The following is a 20,890-nucleotide window of genomic DNA, read 5'->3' on the forward strand; positions in this document are numbered from 1 at the left end:
GGTTTATTCTAGAAAATAAAGCAAAAAGGAATGCTGTGCATGAAATTTACAAAATGAGGAATCTCCATGGAGAATTTCATAAATATCATCAATTACGAAGATCACCAGACAAATTCTTCGAATACACGTGAATGAGCAGAGGAGCATTCAACTATCTCATCAATAAATTAAATACGAATGTTTTTTTGCATGATCAAGAACTTTTAACAACCAATAAATGCAGAGGAATGACTACTACATGATTAACTACGCTAAATACAAACATAGGTACACAGATGGATACCACTGATCAAAAGCTAGCTGTGGTTTAGAGGTAGCGTATACAGTTCGTGATTACGTGTTTGTTAAAGGTTCTGGGTTCGATAATGAGCAGTTCTTATATTTTTACTGACTCGGTTACAATTCTGTATACTAAGTTTTATGCATACAGTTTACACTTCATCGCTAAGTATATTTTTAAGGTCTTGCCAAAGAACTTGATCGTCACACCTATCCCAGTATATCACACACATTTACTTCCTAATAAATTACAATGAACCATGAAATTTTACAGATATTCAATGTTCTGAACGTAATTCATCAGCATTCAGTGTTAAGGCCAAGCGTTTCAAGTACTCTAAATTTTCTGTAAATGTAAAGCTTACAAAATTTTTGAAAAGAAAGTCAAACGTTTTGTGTAATGATTTGTCTAAAAGTATGAAACAAAAAATATTAGGGTAAAATTTGGTGCACCTCATTTCCTGTCCATGATTTTGAGCATCATTAAAAGGCATGTAGAATGTTTCTCTGATCTGCTTATTTCTTTTACACAAATCATTTCATAAAATATGTGACTGACTTCTTTCATTTTTTTAATTTCTAGTTTTATTCAGAAAGCACGATCGTACTGCCTTCCTAACGTACTTGATTCGAAGGAAGCCTTTTTGACATTTAAATACTGCACGAATGTATCTTTTTATGTGCAAAATAGCTAGGTCTTGAAGCGATGAAATTTTTGACACTTTACTTACAGCAGCTTTTTGTTAAATATTTCAAATTTTCCCCAGCTTATTAATTAAGTTTACGTTAATTACCCTGATTACTTTCAAGCAGTTAAATATTTTCATGCCAAACTAGACCTCATGGTTTAAGTTATAGGGAGTCTTGTTTTTGCTCTGCTCATGCGTTTACAAAAACGTATCGAGTGTTAATCATATGATAAAATAGTCCTTTCTGCATACTGTCATGTCCAAAATTCGTTGTTTCGATATATTGAGTCTTTTATGAGGTACGGCGATTTTTACGACCACTTGATTCTCGAAGTGTAGGAAAGGTTCGGATGGGCCATGAATGACCCGTCCGTGGATATAACAACCAATACCTCAATAATGAAAAGAGATGAACTATACAGAAAGTCTACACAATGCGATTTTACCTCTGCAAATTCTTAAAAATTTTGTGCAGCCATGTACTCAATTTCGTGCAGCACAGTAGCTATGATGAATAAGAAAATAAATTCACACCTGTATCGTTTAAAGATATCAAGCTATATGTTGCGCTAGAATCAAATGTTTTCACCGAATAGTTTTCTTAAAATCAGATGTTAAGTAATTCATAGCTGCCGTCACGTCCACTCCACTGCTTTGCCGAGAAAACACGTGGCTGTCACACGTGCTGCAGCGACAAGATTCAAACATGTTTGAATTCAAACATCGCCAGTTGCAGCGAGAGACAGGCAGCGACACAGATGTCGCTTACGTAGCACACTTCTGTAATTACACCTGCTGTTGTGTTTTGTCGCCTGAAGCTGTCAGGCGCTGCCGCTCGCTCCTGTCGCACACGTAGGACACGGCCTTACCCGTCTGCTCCTGAGGTTAGTGGCCATCCTTACTTAGCTCACGGCTGAGTTCACCAACGTCTATTAAAATTAAGTGTGTCTTGAAACATTATTCTATCTTTGAGTATTTTTTACTGTTACTGAGCAAGAAAACTACATTCTTAAGAATGTGTTGACATTAGCAGACGTTTTTTAGATTCAGCTTTTAGGTGCTAGATGCATATTATTATAAAATAAGAATCAGAAAAGCTTGGAAACTACGTAGTTGAAATGATTTATTGTCTCTCCCAAAGAAATCCAAATTTAGTAGAAAGCTGTTCCATGAATTGTCTCCATCAGAGTGTGAAAGAGACTTTCATTTATTTATTTTATTTATGTATTCCATTCCATTGTAGCCTGTTACCTGTAATTTAAACACAGGCTGTATTGTTTCTTATACAAATTGTGCAATATACATGATTCCATGATACACTCCATTGTTCAAAATTCAATGGGTGTGCCCTACTGGGTTCCTGTACTTTTGGAGGGTGTTGTGGTTGTATCTGAGACAAACATTCTGTTTGAGTTAGATCATACGACATCGCATCTTGACCTCAAATGATGCAGTAACATGCATACTACTTGTTTTTATGCAATTTACAGAATAAATCTTACGCAAAAATCAACCTCTTCCATTGTTTGCTGGCTCCCTTGTCGCAGGGAGTGATTGCCCAGTTCCAAGAGAGCATCGTTGTTGCCTGTAACAAGTGTAGCCATGCGCTAGCCCATGTCACCCAGGTTCTGGTTGCTTGGGTGGTGAGGCACGAGGATTCCCCTCTACCAAGAAAGCATTGTTGTTGCCTGTAACAGGCATAGCCACACACTAGCCTGTAACCCGGATTCTGATTTCATGGGTTGTGAGACACAGCTCACAGCTGCGTTTCTCTCTTATGTTGTTACGATGTCTGTACATATCGTGTTCCCAGTTCTTTTGCCACCGCTGTTGACTTCAGCTGTCTTGGCTGCATTGTTTCTTGATCTCCTGTCACAACCTCTCGTAGTGTAGTAGACGGTGGTTGGTTGATGTGCTAATGTGCTACCCAAGCATTTCCTGAAGTAATGTCAGCAGTGGTGTACAAGATCTGCTATTCTCTTTCGCAACACGATATCTCCTTGACATTGAGTCTTTGGTTCCAATTCAGTTGCTGCCGATCAGTATCAGCGTACAGTAGATATCTCCAGATAGTATGTTCTGGCATACCTTCATCACCATAGGCACACTCAGAGACCTGTCTTCTAACAGTTCAGTGCCAGTAAGCAGCTTAGGGGCTGTGGCCAGTCAAGAAGTGTGTCAGGCCTCTTTGGGGATTTAGATGCTTCAGTCCCAGTCTCAGTTTTTTATTTGGCTGAGAACAATAGATGCACCTCACTATTTGGGCATCTTTCTATCATTTCTGCCGTAGATGGAAAATCTGATTTTGAATTTGCTGCTTGTTTGTGGCCTGTATTCCTATTAAATTCAGCGCTTCTTCCTTCAGCCGATAGGTTGCTGCTTTTTCCATAACTGGAAATTGAGTGGACACATTCCAAGTATTACTTGCGGTATCTCAACTGACACAGTGCCATAGCTCCCGCCAACCAAAGAAGTATTCCACATTGCACTCTGTTAATTATTTGTGCTGGTGTCATGAGCAAAAGCATTTGGGCCGAAGCACTGAAACAGTATCCGATGATCCCAGTTGAGGTAGCATGATGATACATTCTTATGGTTTGCATTGCAGCTTTCAATTGTAACTGGCGAGACTAATAATTTTGTTCATCATGTTCCTTGCTCTCTCTCTCTCTCTCTCTCTCTCTCTCTCGTTTTTTCGATATGTGCACCATAATTTTGTTGTTTGTCCAAAAAGATACCTAAGTATCTAGTGACAAATTTCTTTTCATGGACCTTTTGCTTAATTTCATGATCAGGTCTCCTAAAATATTCCCATTTAACAGCATGTACGTGGTCTTCTCAGGCGTGACAGACAATTTGACTCTTTGGCACCAAAAGGACTGTGTTACATCCATCTTCCAGGTTGTTCCTGGAGCTTCCATTCACAAGGGTTATATGTCATTGACATGTGCCACTACTCCTACAACCTCTTCATTGTCTTGTTGCCTTCCTAATACGGGTCGAGCACTAGATTCCAGAAAACAGGGCTACTTGTGGATCCTTGTGGGTAGCCTTGTGAAATTTCTTTTATTAGGGTCTCTCCTGGGTGCAACAGTGTTGCTTCTCTGTTTTCACTATAATTCGTAAAGCAGTTGTATAACGCTTGTGGGCAGTCCAAGTTTATCAGGTGCTCAAAAATTTCTGGCGTCTATAAATGATCGAATGCCATAGCTATTTCCATCATTATGGCTACAACATATTTATGTGGATCGTTTCTCACAAGTCGTATCATATCATTTACAGCATCTTCTGCTGACTTTCCATTTCTGAAACCATACTGTTTCGAATTCATTCCATGAAGAAATCTTTTCTCCTGTGGTCTACCACATAGCACATTATCCAGGACCTTCCCTAAGGTACTGAGATGGCAAATTGGTCTGTAGGACTTTGGAGCTAGGGGATCCTTGTCCTCACTCTTTTTCAAGATTATGACATTTGCTTTCTTGCAATAAGCAATAAACAATACATTGTAGAGTTGGCATAAATATTAAGTTATTTTCAAATGAAGGGCTTGTAGAACGTCAGTGGGGATGCTATCAGAGCCAGGTCATTGATTCCTTTTCAGTTTCAGTTTTTTTGTTGCCGCCTCTTCCAAAAATGTGAAAGAGGAAACAGTCATTGCGCATTGCCAGTTCTAGTGTGGTGATACATACTCAACATTAATGATAACTATAATAAAATGTTTTAAATGTTATGCTAGAAATATTTTGCCTGAATATAATTTGTCAAATAATTAAAAAATTACAGATAACATCAGTGCTGATGTGAGACGTAACCTGCAGCCATCTACCCTGTCTATTTGATAGCTGCTTCTAGTCTCTAATCACTGTTTTAATTGTGAACCACCTATCCTTCCCATCAGTACCCATAAAGAATATGCACTTGATTTTCTGCCTAAACAGACTGCCATCTACATATGGACTCTGCAAGCAACCTTATGGTGCATGGCAGAAGACACCTTGTACCATACCATTTCCTTTCGTGTTCCACTTGCAAATAAAGAGAGGAAAAACAGCTGTCTTTTTTTTCCTCTGTATGAGCTGTAATTTCTCTTATCTTTGTGGCCCTTACGAAGAATGTATGTCGACGGTGGTACAATCATTCTGCAGTCAACTTAAAATGCCAGTTCTCTAAATTTTCTCAATAATGTCCTGTGAAAAGAAAACCATCTTCCCTCCAGAGATTCCCATTTGAGTTTACGAAGCATCTGTATAACATTCGCTCAGTAATTGTATCAACTAGTAACAAATCTACAAGCATGCTTCTGAATTACTTCAATGGCGTCCTTCAATCCAACATGGCAGGGGTCCCAAATACTTGAGCAGTGCTCATGACTGATAACCCAGCAGTTTAGTCCATTTACTCTCAAACCAGCCAACTTGAGCAGTACTCGAGAATAAGTTGCACTAGTGTTCTATAAGCGGTCTCCTTTACAGACTAAACACACTTTCCTAAAATTCTACAAATAAACTGAAGCCGACCATTTGTCTTCCTCTGCCATCCTAACATGCTCATTCCATTTCATACTGCTGTGTAATGTTACACCTATATATTTCACCAATGTGATTGTGTCAGTAAGCACATTGGTAGTGTGCTTCAGCTTACGTTTTTGCATATTAAGGGTGAGCTGTGATTCATCACACAAATCATAAATGTTGTGTGTAAACTTTTATCCTCCTGCAGTCACTCAATGACAACATGATACTGTACATCACAGCATTGTCAGCAAACTGCTGCCATTTTTTACTCAGCCTGTCCATCAGATAATTTGTGATGTAGAGAATAAGAGTGGTCCTGTCACACTTACCTGGGGCACTCCTGACATTACCCTTCTCTTGATGAACATTCGCCTACGAAGACAACGTACTGGTTTCTATTACTTAAGAAGTCTTTGAGCCACTCACATATCTGGGATCATAGTCCGTACGCTAGTAACTTTGTTAGTCATCTGCAGTGGGTCACCGTGTCAAATGCTTTCCAGAAATCTAGGATTATGGAATCTGCCTCTTACCCTTCATCCGTGGTTTGCTGGATATCATGTGAGAAAAGGGCAAGCTGAGTTTAACACGAGCGATGCGTTTGAAATCCTTGTTGAATTGTGGGTAGAAGCTTTTTCATCTCAAAGATTTTTATTATATTTGAACTTATAATATGTTCAAGAATTCTGCAGCAAACTAATGTTAAGGATATTGGTCTGTAATTTTTGAAATCTATTCTTTTACCCTTCTTATATACGGGAATCACCTGCACTTTTTTTCCAGTTGCTTGTAACTTTGTGCTGGGTGAGACATTCGCAATAAATGGAACCGAATTGGGGTTCCATCCAGACCTGGTGACTTAATTTTTTTCAACTCCTTCAGCTGTTTCTTTATGTCAGGGATGCCTATTACTACATCCTCCGTGCGAGAGTCTGTGCGATTCTTAAATGATGGTATGCTTGTACAATTCTCTCTTGTAAATGATTTATTAAATATGAAATTTAAAAACTTCATCTTTCCTTTTGGTGTCCTCTATTGGCACACCAGACTGGTCACTAAGTGAATGGATGAATGGATAGAAGCCTTCAACCTGCTTAGTGATTTCATGTAAGACCAGAATATTCTTGGCAAGATGTCGTACTAAAGTATGATGGTGGTAGTTTGCTTCGCGCATCGATCTTTTTATAGACGAAGAAATTTGTACTAATTTTTGCTGATTGTTGTTTACGAATTTTTTTTGAACAAAAAGTGTAACAGTCTGTTTCCTCATCATCCAGATTTTGTTACTAAATGACAATGGTCTTCTCTGCCCGTACTTCATTTCCGAGAAAGGATGCATTAACTACCTAACATATACTTCCTGTGAATGTGTTTGTCTTACACATATCTACCAAGAAAATTGGTCCAATCCCAACATGTCGAGACTTGTTTTCAGAATGAAATGATAAGACTCATCTTGGCTCATATGACGTATCAGCCAAAGACAGTGCCTTCAGTTGTTGCCAGGACTCGTAGAAACAGTCAGCTGACACTTTTAAAGGTTTCACACATAGGACATTATGTTTATTATCTATAAAGTGATTATGATTGTACAACAAAGGGCAATTGTCGTAGTGTAGCGTTTAATAAAGTATTCATTTGACACTGTTAGAACACTTGTAAGGTTTCAACCTCAAGATTGGGCCTAGTACACAGAAGTTAGATGCCCTATGACCGGGCAGGAGGTCTATAAAAGATGTTATGTTCCACTTCTACCAATACTGGACAGACTGTAAAACCATATTACAGCTGCAGTGAACTCTTGGGACAAAACTATCATCAGATGTGGTATGAATTCTCTTATCTTCTGGATGTCACCTTTGCAGCCCAAGACAATTAAAGGCTGGGGGGATTGGACATTTTTAAAACTTTTTTTATCTGTATAATCAAATGCAAGTTACACGATTCACATTTGTGCATAATTTGTGAAATATTAAAAGTAGTAAATAAAGTCCATTTTGAATCACCTTACAACTACTAATAGCATATCATGTATTATAGCAATCATTCTTTCTTGTAAGAAAAATATGATAAAAATGATGAAGCCATTTCATAATTATTCTACACAGTTACAGTATTACAGATTTAGAAAACATCATTCCTGTGAAACACAAATAGCTCTTTCCACACATGAAGTTTTGAGTGCTATTGACAAGGCAGTTCAAATTGATTCCGTATTTCTAGATATCCAAAAGGTTTTTGACACTGTACCACACAAGTCGCTTGGAGTGAAATTACGTGCTTATGGAATATCATCTCAGTTATGCGACTGGATTCATGGTGTCACAGTTCGTAGTAATTGATGGAAACTCATCAAGTAAAACAGAAGTGATTTCTGGCATTCCCCAAGGTAATTTTATAGGCCCTCTGCTGTTCCACGTCTCTATAAACAATTTACGAGACATTCTGAGTAGCCACCTTAGGCTGTTTGTAGATGATGCTGTTGTTTACCATCCAGTAAACTCAACAGAAGATCAAAACAAATTGCAAAACAATTTAAAAAAGATATCTGAATGGTGCGAGAATTGGCAGTTGACCCTAAATAATAAAACGTGTGAGGCCATCCACATGAGTGCTAAAGTAATCGGTTAAACTTCAGTTACATGGTCGATTAGTCTAATGTAAAGGCCATGAACTTAACTAAATACTTAGGAATTATAATTATGAACAATTTAAATTCGAAAGAACACATAGAAAATGTTGTGGGGAAGGCAAACCAAAGACTGTGTTATATCGGCAAAATACTTAGAAGATGCAACTAAAGAGACTGCCTACACTACACCTGCCCATCCTCATTTGGAGGATGCACGATCTGGGATTCTTACCAGTTAGGATTAACAGAGTACATTGAGAAAGTTCAACGAAGAGCAGCTTGTTTTGTAGTGTCGCGAAATAGGGCCAAGAGTGTCACGGGCATAATACAGGATGTGAGATGGACACCATTGAAACAAAGACATTTATCGTTGTGGTGGAATCTTCTCGTGAAATTTTGATCGCCAACTTTCTCCTCCAAATATGAAAATATTTTTGGTGTCGACTTCATAGGGAAAACGGTCATCATCAATAAAATGAGGAAAATCAGAGCTTGCACGGAAAGATATAGGTGTTCATTTTTTGTGCATGCTGTTAGAGAGTGGAATAATAGAGAATTATTGTGAAGGTGGTTCAGTGAACCCTCTGCCAGGCACGATTTGCAGAGTATCCATGTAGATGTAGATTGTATGAGCCAACATTGCTGCATACATATGCAGTAAGAAAGAATGACTTTTATGACTTGAAGTTGAGCATCAGAGGTTATAGAGTGTGCTTCCTGATCATGGTGTGTTACAACAGCTGTTATTGTAGGTGTATTTATTAAATCACAACTGGTTCATTCTGCACGAACATCCTCAGTGGTGAAACGTACCAGTTTGTCACATGAGGATGTTCAAATAGGGTGGAACTGGTCATGGCTTAATAAATGCACCTAAAATAATAGCTGTGGGGGTTTCCTTAACACTCATAATAATATGTATCTTAAGAGTTAGTTGTGGTGAAAACCTCATTAAACACTATACTATTACAATTACCCTTTGTTGTTCAATCATAAGCTCTTTATAGATAATAAACATGATTTCCTATGTCTGAAACATTTAAAAGTGTCATCAGAAAAATCAGTAACATACTAGGTATCATCTACATCAATACCTAGTCAATTTTTTATCTTTCTTCCAGACATCAACATTACTTGCAGATGGCTCTGTAAATGAGACCCCAAGCATAACTGAGGAAACTGATGTCATCCAGATGCCTAACACCTCTTTGACAGATGAAGAGCTATTCAGGATATGTGGAGGCCGCACTGCACACAAGTAAGATATTAGATATAGTCTTTGTATTCACATATAAAGAATAATATTGTGTTAGTCAATTCACTACTACTAAAATTTGATCTCAGACTGTACATTTTCTAAAACACTATCTATGTCTCTCTCTCTCTCTCTCTCTCTCTCTCTCTCTCTCTCTCTCTCTGAGGGACAGAGGAAGATTAGTTGATTGGTTGGTTTTTCAAAATGAACCCTAGTAAGAGTATAAAGCCCATTAAAAAAGTGTATCATATCTTGCCCAAAGCAGCTGTGTTTAAGCTAAAATTTGTTAAAGTCATTTAATTCACTGTAAATAAAAGAGATCTCTCAGTATTCTTTCACTGTCAATTGCGACTAATGATATAACTCATAAGTACCTAATCTTAATGCTCATGTGAAGAATATATAATGAAATCAGAGGCAGAAGTTAATACTACAACACAAAATGGGGTTTTACTGCAGCATCAGTGTTTGATCAGTAAATTCACAGCACTCTTCAGGTGATACCCCTCAAGAGTTTACATTTTTAAATGACATGCTACTACTTTTCTACAGACAAATGCTCCGATTATAGCATATCGTGGGATATTTCAAATTCAAGTATTATCCCCGCATGGCTGTTATTAGCATTCTCACGTACTTGAATTATCTAATGCAGGTGTTCCTGTGAATATTGTGCATGCTTAATATGTATTAGCCCACCCCCTCTCCCTAATCCCTTGTTTCTGTTTAAACTTTTATCATACTGTTCCCAAGTGTAACCCTCCCCTCCCCACTCACGACCTGTAGCTTTATCCACCTCTCATGGTCATTTCTATTGCTCAATTTTCGTTCCATTGTATGTCAACAATGTCGTCAGACATCCTACCTGATAGGGATTGGTGCTAACCCAAAGTATTTGTTCTCCCTGCCTCCTCCTCCTCCTCCTCCTCCCCCTCCCCCCCTCCCCCTCCCCCTCCCCCCCTTTTTCATACTTTGTCACACAGGTTCTTGAAGGTTTTAGTTCAGAAAATCCTATTCCCATGTTGTAACCAGAATCAAGTCGATATTCAAAAGTAGGGTCATTAATTAGAAGACTTAGTACTGAAAATAGATTTGTCATGAATGCCAGCATGCAGCCAGAGCAGAACAGAACTGAACTTCAGGACAGAAAGGGCTGATATTTATACAAACCTCAAATATTCTAGAATATACAAACATTACAAATGTAAAAAACTTTTGAATACCTTCCAGAAATGATAAATACTAAATAACAAGTAATTGTTAGTGGTTGGGTTTGAACTGAGACATGCAGCACACCAACCACCAACTCTAACTTCTACACCACACTGGATGCACTAAAGCTTGTGCCATTTATTTCTCTCCTGCAATTCAGAAGTTTGCATTGGAGACAACTACAGCACCCTCGTTCTACCGCTTGTCAGTGTTCCTTTATGTGGCAGCACTGATGAATTTTCGTGTTTTGGTTCTGTTGTCACATCATCTTCACTATGTCGAGCATTGTAGGTAGCCCCCTCTCATTGAAGTTTCGCAATTGGCAAATGGTTCGCCAATTTCCTTAAATGAGAAACACTCATCATTGATCTGTGCCCCAGAACTGTAGTAGGGATTCCTACAGAGGACATGGGTGACGTCTCTGCACTTGTCTCTTGTTGATGAAGGGTCATAATCCTTCACTTCATATGTGATGTCCACCAAGCAGTGAAGAACACAATACAGCCCGAAGTATTGCTGTAGTAACTTTTCTGATAGTCTCACTTTCTGAACAAGAGTAAAAATCCATATCATATTTCCTGAGCTGTATCTCACTGGCCAGTGCTTGGCATTATACCGATCTTGGTCTTTCTCCTGGGTGTCCAAGGATCATATGCAAACAAGCTGTCTTGCTTCTTTGGTCCTGGTAATGAATAATTTCACATAGTCATCCTGAGTATCGTCCAGTCGAAATGGGAACAGTATATCCGTTGTTGTTTTGGCCTCAAACTGTGGATCAGAAAGACAGGTGTGAAACATGTAGTGTCTTGCTTCACTGTGTTGTATGTGAATGTTGCAGTGGGTAGTATTGTATCCCAGTCTCTCTGATCTGCATCAGCATACTTCAAGAGCACATCAATGTCTTTTTAAAGCAAACTGTGATACTACTCGTCTGTGGGGGTAGGCAGTTGTCTTCATGTGGGTGATGTCACTGAATGACATTACCTTTGATGTTAGTCTTGACTGAAAACTTTTAAACGATCAGAGATCATCACACAGGGTGCTCAGTGCTTCAGAATTATGTCTTCTGCAAGCAATGTTGAAATTTTTGTAGCTTCAGCAGTCAGCACAGCTTTGGTGACAGTGTAGCAGGTGAAGTTGTCTGTACAGACTATTATCAATTGATTCCTATTAACTGACTACTGAAACCTCCCCGATAGGTCAATTCCAGTATAGTGAACTGGCCCTGCTGCAAGTGGAATTGGTATCGGACACACCGGCGGTAAGTGCAGAATGAGGTTCCGCTGCTGGCATTCCTTAGAATGGCTCATATAGTGTGTAAGAGATTGGTATAGAACTGGACAGAGAACCCTACATCTGGTTCTGTCTAGAATTTTCAGAAATCCCTAGTGACCAGATGTGCAAGCGTTGTGGAAAAACTTCAGGATAGTAGGCCATAGGCGAGCTTGGAAGATGAGCAACCGTTTCCAACCTGTCAGATCATAATTCCTCTTATATAATGCTTCATTTATTAATTTGAATTCTCCTTTCATCAGTTTCACATTCTTCAAGGTTTGTATGGTTTCCAGCAATGCAGCACCCTCTTTTCAGCATCATTTCCATTTAAAGTAACAATGACTGAGATTTAGTCCAGGCTGCTGTTTTCTGCCACAGGAGTCCTTAAAAGGCACTGTCCTTGAGATTGTGTCCATTTTTGTGTACCACTGTGATGTCATATTCCTGAAACTTGTGTCCAGCTCACCACTGCTTGATGGATCCTACAGACTAAGTCAGCCAGCATAAAAAATGGTGGTACACCGCAACAGTGAATGGTTTGCCAAATAAGTTCAATCAGAACTTGATGGCTCAGGTAATTGCAAGGTACTCTTTCTTGCTTGGAGAGTGCTTCCTATCGGAATTTGAGAGTACTCTGGAAGCATAATCTATAACTTTATCAACACCTTCCTGAATTTGTTGTAGAACTGTTGTGTTTCAATTGTGTTGAAGGTTGCAAATGATGAAGATTGGTTTGTGGGGCACTTAACTGCGTGGTCATCAGTGACTGCACAAAGTCCCAATTTTTACTCAGTCCAACCTAGCCACTGTCATGGATGATGATGATGATGATGATGATGATGGCAACACAAACAACCAGTCCCCAGGTAGAGAAAATCCCCAACCCGGCTGGGAATCGAACCCAGGATCCCGTGATCCAGAGGCAGCAATGCTAGCCGCTAGACCACAAGCTGCGGACAGGTTGCAAATGAGAAATACATCCAGCTGACAGGAACTAGAATTGCATGATAGAGCACAGTCCTTCAAATTTCTCATTTTCGCAGACTGTAGCCGTAATGTTATTCTTGGATGGGACATCTTGAAAGCATCACAAGCTGTCATAGACCGTCAAAGATCAGAGCTCCAGACTGATGAAGCTATTTCAGCAAGTACACTAAACAAAGATTGTTCTGGGCAGTTGTTTGCTGTTGAAGACATTATCCTACTGTTTCAATGACAAGTCTCGGTCGTCAATCTAGATGCTCAGAGAGTCCTTGGCCCTCTCCTGTTGTCCTTAGGAAGGAGGAGGATGCCACACGATGTTTCTGTGTCAACAGCCAACAACTGAACAGACTCACAAAGAAAGATATCTATTCATTGTTGCACATTACTGAGCCCCTAGACAGCTTGAGAGGAACAAAGCATTTCAGAACTATGGACATGCAGAAAGTCTATTGATAAATCAACATTGATGAGGATGACTAGGAAAAGGCTGCCTTTGTAACTTCTGATGGCCTCTATGAGTTCAAAATTTTTCTGTTTGGACTATGTGACACTCTAGTCACCCTCAAACTTACAGTGGACAACCTGCTTCAATGTCTTAAATGGACAATGTCATTTTTTGAAGACATCTGACATCTAAATCACCAAACAATTGTGTTAAACTGTTTTCAGATTGCAGACCTATGCCTGAATCTGAAAAATTGCCTCTTTGTCACACAAGAAATAAAAATCCCAGGCATGTAGTGAACATTGAAAGAGTCCATCCTGATACAGAGAAAATGACAAACAGTCACAGGTTTTCTGACGCTTCAACACATCCATGGCATTAGAAGTTTTCTCAGTATGTGCTCATACTACAGCAGTTTATAAAGGACTTCTGCCCTAAGGCACATCCCTTGTGGCAACTACTGCAGTGAGATGCCAAATTTTCCTGGAATTTCTCCAGTCCCACCACTGTATCATGAGAATACTGAGAGAGAACTTCACACCAACACCAATCGAAACACAGTCCTCTTTAGCTGCTGACAATAAGCATTTGACAGTGCAGAAAAACAAACCCCTGAGTTAACTAGAACACAGACAGTGGGCTGTCGATAATGTTGTGACTCGCCGATCATTCAAAGTGCCACCGCACAATTACACGCATCCTCTACGTGCGGCGCTGTCTGCCAGCCATGCAGCAGCAGCGCCACCTAAGCGGCCAGCCAGCCAGCGGACGCTAGACTTGGACTCAGTGCTCATTGGGATGTTACAGTGTTCACATGTCTTGCTTTGTCAGCTTGTTCAGTGAAATATATGTGTTGTGTTGTTTTGAAATATGTGTGTTCAACTTGACGTTATAACCATTGGCGACGAGGTAGTTGATTTTTCCTTTTCATCATTGACCCACAGGTTTCCATGGCTACTGTCGAGCAACTATTGCAAGGTCTCATTGAACAGCAGACGCTTCTAACATCAGCGATTCGCGATTTCGTCGCGGCGTCAACTGCGGGGCGTTTCTCGTCATTGTCTATAACTCCTTTTCCTCCTTACGACGAGACGGCGGAAGACTGGTCTGATTATGAAAAAGTCTTCGACAGCACTTCTTGGGCATTTCATGTCACGGACAAACAAACATGTAAGTCTCTGTTCCTTTCCTGGATTTCACCTCAAATGTATCGGTTGTTGCCGCAATTGGCTCCTTTGAAAGATCCTGCGTCTTTGTCCTTTGCTGAAACGTGCTCACTTCCTTCTGTCTATTTTCAAAAGCAAACGCATGTGGTAGCCTCTTGTGTTGCCTTCTATTGTTGTCAAAAACAACCGCATCAATCCTATCGCACTTGGGCTGCTGAGCTCCATGGCCTCAGTCGAAAGTGTCAATTTGTTACTGATGTTCACGAAGAATCCTACACGGATTCCATGGTACGTGATGCTATTATCCAGTCTGTGCCCGACAAAGAAGTTCGGCAACGTGTCCTTCAGTTGGCAAATCTGACTCTAGATGAAGTCCTATCCATTGCGCAGTCTTTTGAAATTTTTTGCGCCGCTGGGGCGCAAATAGAGGCGTGGGGTGACGTCGGGGAAATACAACCTCTGTGCGCTGTTGTCGACGCGTGCGGTGCGTCCCTGCCGCCCGACGTGGCCGCAGTACGCTCCCACGCGCAGCCTCAGCCTAACCGTAAACAAACCTCTAAGAAACTGCAGCAAAACCTCTGGCAACTTCCTTCATGTGCGCGGTGTTTTACGAAACATTCACGTGAGGATTGTCCCCAACGTTGGGCTGTGTGTCACAATTGCAAAAGGAAAGGTCATGTGTCTTCCGTTTGCAAATCCGACCGCATACATGATGTTCATGAACATGACGCTGATCCCGATTCTGTGTTGTCTGTCAATTGCACTTCTTCCCTTTCAGGGAAGTTATTCCTCACTGTCCAAATCCTTGGTCGGGATGTTCGCATGCAGGTGGATACCGGTTCTGCTGCCACTATAATTAATTTTCTGACGTATCTTCAGTTGGGTTCTCCCCTCCTGTCACCTGTCACTCGGCAATTACGGACGTACAATAAACAGAAGATTTCTCTCTTGGAACAATTTACTGCTGAGGTATCTTACAAATCCGTCGTTCGCACTGTTCCCATATCTGTGGTCGACCAGAGTAACGCAGAGAATCTTTTTGGTTTTGATGCCTTTCGCGTGTTTGGGTTCTCCATAGATGACTCTGTCAATATCGTCTCTGATGCTATTCCTTATGCTCAACCGGATTCCTTGTCGACAACATTTTTGTCCCTTTTTTCTCCTGGGTTAGGCCATGCAAACGACTTTGAAGCTCATATCACGCTCAAACCCACTGCTCGGCCTAAGTTTTTTCGGGCTCGGCCCATTCCTGTGGCCCTTCATGATAGGGTAAAACGGGAGCTGGATCGTCTCACTACTTCAGAGGTCTTGCTTCCTGTCACTTCCAGTGAGTGGTCCTCTCCTGTTGTTGCTAAGCCCAATGGTGACATTCGTCTCTGTCGCGATTTTAAAGTCACTGTAAATGCGCAATGCCTCATCTACGCTTACCCTATGCCCCAACCTGAAGAATTGTTCACTAAACTTGCGGGAGGCCAGTATTTTTCTAAAATTGACCTGTCAGAAGCTTATCATCAACTTCCTCTCGACGCTGCTTCCCGGCAGTTTCTGGTCCTTAACACGCCTTTCGGCCTCTATCAATACCAACGATTGCCATTCGGGGTTGCCAGCGCCCCTGCTCTCTTTCAGCGATTCTTAGAACAATTATTGCTCCCTGTCCCTGGGTGTATAAATTACATGGACGACATTGTTGTCACTGGCTCCACCACTAAAGAACATCTTCAGAACCTCCGCACACTTTTTCATGTCTTACAGACTGCCGGTATTAAGTGTAATCTTCAGAAATCACAATTTTTTCAGGCATCTATCACGTACTTGGGGTTTCAACTCTCTCGGGGTGGTATTCGTCCGCTTCAGCAAACTGTCGCTGCGATCGATGCCCTTCCTCGCCCTACATCTGTTAAGGAACTGCAGGCCTTCCTGGGGAAAATAGCGTACTATCACAAGTTCTTACTGTCTGCTGCTTCGGTGGCTCAGCCGTTGCATCGCCTGTTGCATAAAAACGTGCCTTTTCACTGATCCGCATCATGTGATGCGGCTTTCCAGAAATTGAAGACCATGCTGAAACAGGCCCCGTGCCTGGCTACTTATCCACCTGGCCAACATCTTGTTCTTGCTCAATACGGGGTCGGCGCAGTCCTTGTGCACCATTTTTCAGTCGGCTCTGAACAACCCATTGCTTATGCCTCCAAAACGCTCACGGACACCCAACAAAAGTATTCTCAAATTGAAAAAGAAGCTTTGGCCATTATTTATGCTCTTCATAAGTTTGGTGTTTTTCTCTATGGATCCAAATTTCATCTTGTTACAGATCACAAACCACTTGTTTCCTTGTTTCATCCATCAACGTCACTTCCCGACAAGGCTGCACATCACCTCCAGCGTTGGGCTCTTTACTTGTCTTGTTTCAATTATGAGATTCATTTCCGGCCGATGGCTCAACATGCGAATGCTGATGCACTGTCTCACCTTCCCATGGGTCCTCATCTGGCATTCGATAAGGACGAACTTTCGTGTTTCCATCTGGATGTTGCCGAGCAGCGGGTTGTGGACGGATTCCCCATCACAGGGGACCGGCTGGTGGCGGCTACGGGTTCTGATCCTACCCTCTCCCAGGTTTTACGCTGTATTCAGAAGGGTTGACCAGATCGTCCGTCCGCTAAGACTTCTGACCCATTGCGGAACTACTACGCTTTGCGCTACCGCCTCACGGCTAGGGATGGTGTTATCCTCCTTTCTACCGACAATGCTTCGCTGTGTGTTTTGGTACCTGCGTATTTGTGTGTTTCGGTTTTGCGCCTCTTTCACGAAGGGCACTGGGGTGTGTGTCGCACAGAATCTCTGGCGTGCCGTCATGTGTACTGGCCTGGCATCGACTCTGAAATAGCACACGTGATCGCTGCCTGTGGCCCTTGTGCGTCACAGGCCGCCGCCCCGAAGTCATCTTTGTCACTGTGGCGGAAACTCCTGACTTCTTCTGCTGCTGATGATGTGGTTCCCCAGTTTCTGGCTTCTTACCGTTTCACCCCCATGGGCGACCAAAGCCCGGTTGAGTTCTTACATGGCCGACAGCCCCGCACGCTACTTCATCTTCTGCGGCCTTCCACCTCACGGCCGTGGGTGTCTTTGCTTGGCCGGTTCACCGCCGACGACCTTGTCTGGGTACGGGGATATGGCAGGCGGCCAAAATGGAGTCCGGTCCGCATCTTACGACACCGTGGCCGACGCCTGTATGAAATCCAGACAGACACGGGTGTTGCAGTGCATCATTTGGACCAGCTTCGGCCTCGTGTGCTGGCAATGCCTGTTCCGAATGCCGCTACACCACCTTCAGCTCTACCGAGTGCTCGGGATCTTGGCGTCTCTCGTTACTCACAACGCAGCCCTTTCACCGTCATCTCGGTGCCAGTACAAGAACGGACGCCACCAGGAGACATCCCCATGCAGGAACCGGATGATCATCATCTATTGGAGCCAATCTACTTACCTCCTTCTCCTACGGACGCCGACACATCGCCCATGTCTCCTGTTATATCAACTGGACTTGCCGCAACGGGCAGATTGGCGCACGGGGCCCTAGCAGATTCGACTCCTACGTCTCCTGTCATCTCGACTCGTTATCATCGGGGACACTTCCGTCCGTACGGGAAGCCTCCTCCTCGAGACTTTACGGCCAGTCACACAACACCTATGGACATCAGCAATCTACAGGCCACCTCCATCAAGACCAGTGAAAACATTTGAAAGGGGAGAAAAGTGTTGTGACTCGCCGATCATTCAAAGTGCCGCCGCGCAATTACGCACGTCCTCTACATGCAGCGCTGTCTGCCAGCCATGCAGCAGCTGCGCCACCTAAGCGGCCAGCCAGCGGCCGCTAGACTTGTACTCAGTGCTCATTTGAATGTCACAGTGTTCACATGTCTTGCTTTGTCAGCTTGCTCAGTGAAATATATGTGTTGTGTCGTTTTGAAATATATGTATTCAACTTGACGTTATAACAGATAACAATGAGATTTCTGGCATTTGGTGACTATTGTCCATGAAGGAATTCCATTTGGGGTGGCCTCACCCCCATAGATAGTTGCCTTGCTTAGTTTTCATGGATCTGACTGCTAGATGAGCAGCAGGTACCTCTGTACTGTGACAGGGAATGACTACAGCATGTTGGGGAACAACTTCATACGGGATATGACGTTGGACTTTGTCCCACAGGTCGACTGTAATTGCCTGCAGTTGACTGGTGTGAATAGAACTATTGCGATGTTTGACATCTGGCAGTGTAGTTGTCATCAGTGTACTCACCTTCTTTCTCTGCAGTACCATACAACTCGTTCAGGGTATTCATAGTGGTTACTTACCAACATGTTACCTTGTATCCTCCAAATGTGTTTTTCTGTGGAGTATTATATTTACACCAACTCCACGTTGGTTGTACCTTCTTTGTTCGGGTGCAGGGTTGTCATTTGACAGTTGTGGCATAAGTGCAAGTTCGCCAAGTCCGTTCTTCCTGGCACATTCAATTGGTGGTGGAGATTGGTACTTGCAGGTCGATACACCTCTTCTCCAACATTGTCTATTAACACGTGACATAGGGGGTTCTACATTAATGGCCATTATCTCTTGTTTATTCAGTCCAACATTTCTGGCTGCCATAAAATTCTATATCTCTTCTTTTATTGACTGGCATGTGAGAGAGGCGAGATCATGATGGTCTTCCATAACTGCCATAAGAACTAAATTGAAAAGTTGCTCATACCTCTTTCTTCCAAATCTTTTCGTTCCATTTCTACAATTGCTGGCATAATCTGATGAGTTCTTGTGGTGTCATAATAACATCCTTTACAAAAAGAGCTTAGTTTGTGTGTTCTGTGACACCTTCCATCAAGTGGGATATTCTGCCAGCTTCTGTCATATTCAGATTCGCAGCATGGCATAGGGCCAAAATATTGTGTATGTAAAACTGCATTGTTTCCCTGGATGTTGGGCTCTGTTCTTCAATTGTTCCTCTGCTAAGTGGACTTGTCACTGATTGTCACCAAACATTTTCTTCAGTTCGGCCTGTAATTCGTCCCAACTGTTGGGCTTCTCTTTGTTGTTCTCGAACCAATGCTGGCCGTGCCCCCCCAAGTAAAAGTACAACACTTGCTAAACACATTGTATTATCCTATTTGTTATGTTTGGCAACTATTGAATGCTTCCAGCCATTTCCTTAGGTTCTGACCAGCATCTCTAGAAAACACTGTTTGAGAGGTCTGATGTGCAGCTGACACTGTTGATTTGGAATCTATTGGACTCTTGAATATGCAGACCTTGGGAATGATATATTGCTTGTATTGCAGTTCCTGTCCATGTATATGACGGCTTTTAAATTGTGTGATTGGAATCATAATGTTGTAATGTTTTGAAGTACCTGCTGTCTTCACAGTAGTGTCACATCATAACCAGAAACAAGTCCAAACCTGAAAGTAGTGTCATCAGTGAAGTACAACACTTAGTACTGAAAGCACATTTATTACTGACAACAGTGCACAGCCAGAGCAGAGGAGAACTGGTGGGAAGGGCTGCTATTTATACAAACTTTGGGTATTCCAGAATTTACAAACATAAGAACTTCCCAGAAATTATAAATACTAAATAACATATAATTGCTGATGGTTGGGTTTGAACCGGCCACCCACAGCACACCAGTGAGCAGTGCTAACTGCTACACCACACTGCATGCAGCACACTTCCGGTAATATTGCACTTTTGCTAATGTGTACTTTTTAACACATTATCCTTTTAGACTGTTATATTCATCTAAAATATCATTTAATTTGATGTTTGTGGTACCTATGATAAGTGACTTCCAAAAGAATGTTGGTTATATTGTCTTATCTCATATATTGGTCATAAACAGCCTGAAAAGCTTGTAAGGATGTTGCAGGGGTGGTGGTGCTCAGAAATTGTTGTTAAGGAAAAAGTTTAGCACATTGCACCATATTCAAGTTATCTACCATTGAAGTTAGCCAATCAGGTTGTCGTGCATTCAAGTTCAAGCAGCCTGTCAGGGGCTATGTCACCAAATGTGTTCTTCATTTGGTTTCCTCAAACTGAACTAACATAGCTTTTGCTTAACTATCTTTTTAACCGGTAATGGGCATTTCAACAAGTAGTAACTTGCAGAACCACAGATCCCTATGCATTACCACTTTTTTGTGCATACAAGTGTTTGAATTTGTACGTACAGTGACCTGATTGACTAACTTCAGTGCTAAATAACTGGGAATTAATTTCTTAATAATTATTTCTCAGCACAACCTCCCCCATAGCATCCTTGCAAACAAACTTGTCTGTCTGTTTCTGAGCCATACAAACACCCCCCCCCCCCCCCCACACACACACACACACACACACACACACACTGAAGTTATCTGAAACATGTAACAGTTATGTGCCC

At 41.7% G+C, this 20,890-nt stretch overlaps 1 protein-coding gene across 2 annotated transcripts in view; it reads left to right on the forward strand.

Moving 5' to 3' along the window:
- The window catches only part of LOC126471121 (G patch domain-containing protein 4), a 56,980-nt gene that overhangs the window by 28,953 nt on the left and 7,137 nt on the right, over positions 1-20,890 (forward strand). The window contains exons 4-5 of one of the 2 annotated variants that reach the window (XR_007586293.1): positions 9,239-9,375; positions 14,233-14,458. Coding sequence is in view for 1 of the 2 variants with exons in the window: in XM_050099203.1 (XP_049955160.1) it covers positions 9,239-9,375 (137 nt within the window). In the remaining variant the exon portion in view is untranslated. The remainder of the gene's footprint in view (positions 1-9,238; positions 9,376-14,232; positions 14,459-20,890) is intronic. The other variant, XM_050099203.1, reaches the window with a different exon arrangement.

This window comes from Schistocerca serialis, chromosome 3 (genome assembly GCF_023864345.2).
Source record: "Schistocerca serialis cubense isolate TAMUIC-IGC-003099 chromosome 3, iqSchSeri2.2, whole genome shotgun sequence".
Lineage (NCBI taxonomy): Eukaryota > Metazoa > Arthropoda > Insecta > Orthoptera > Acrididae > Schistocerca > Schistocerca serialis.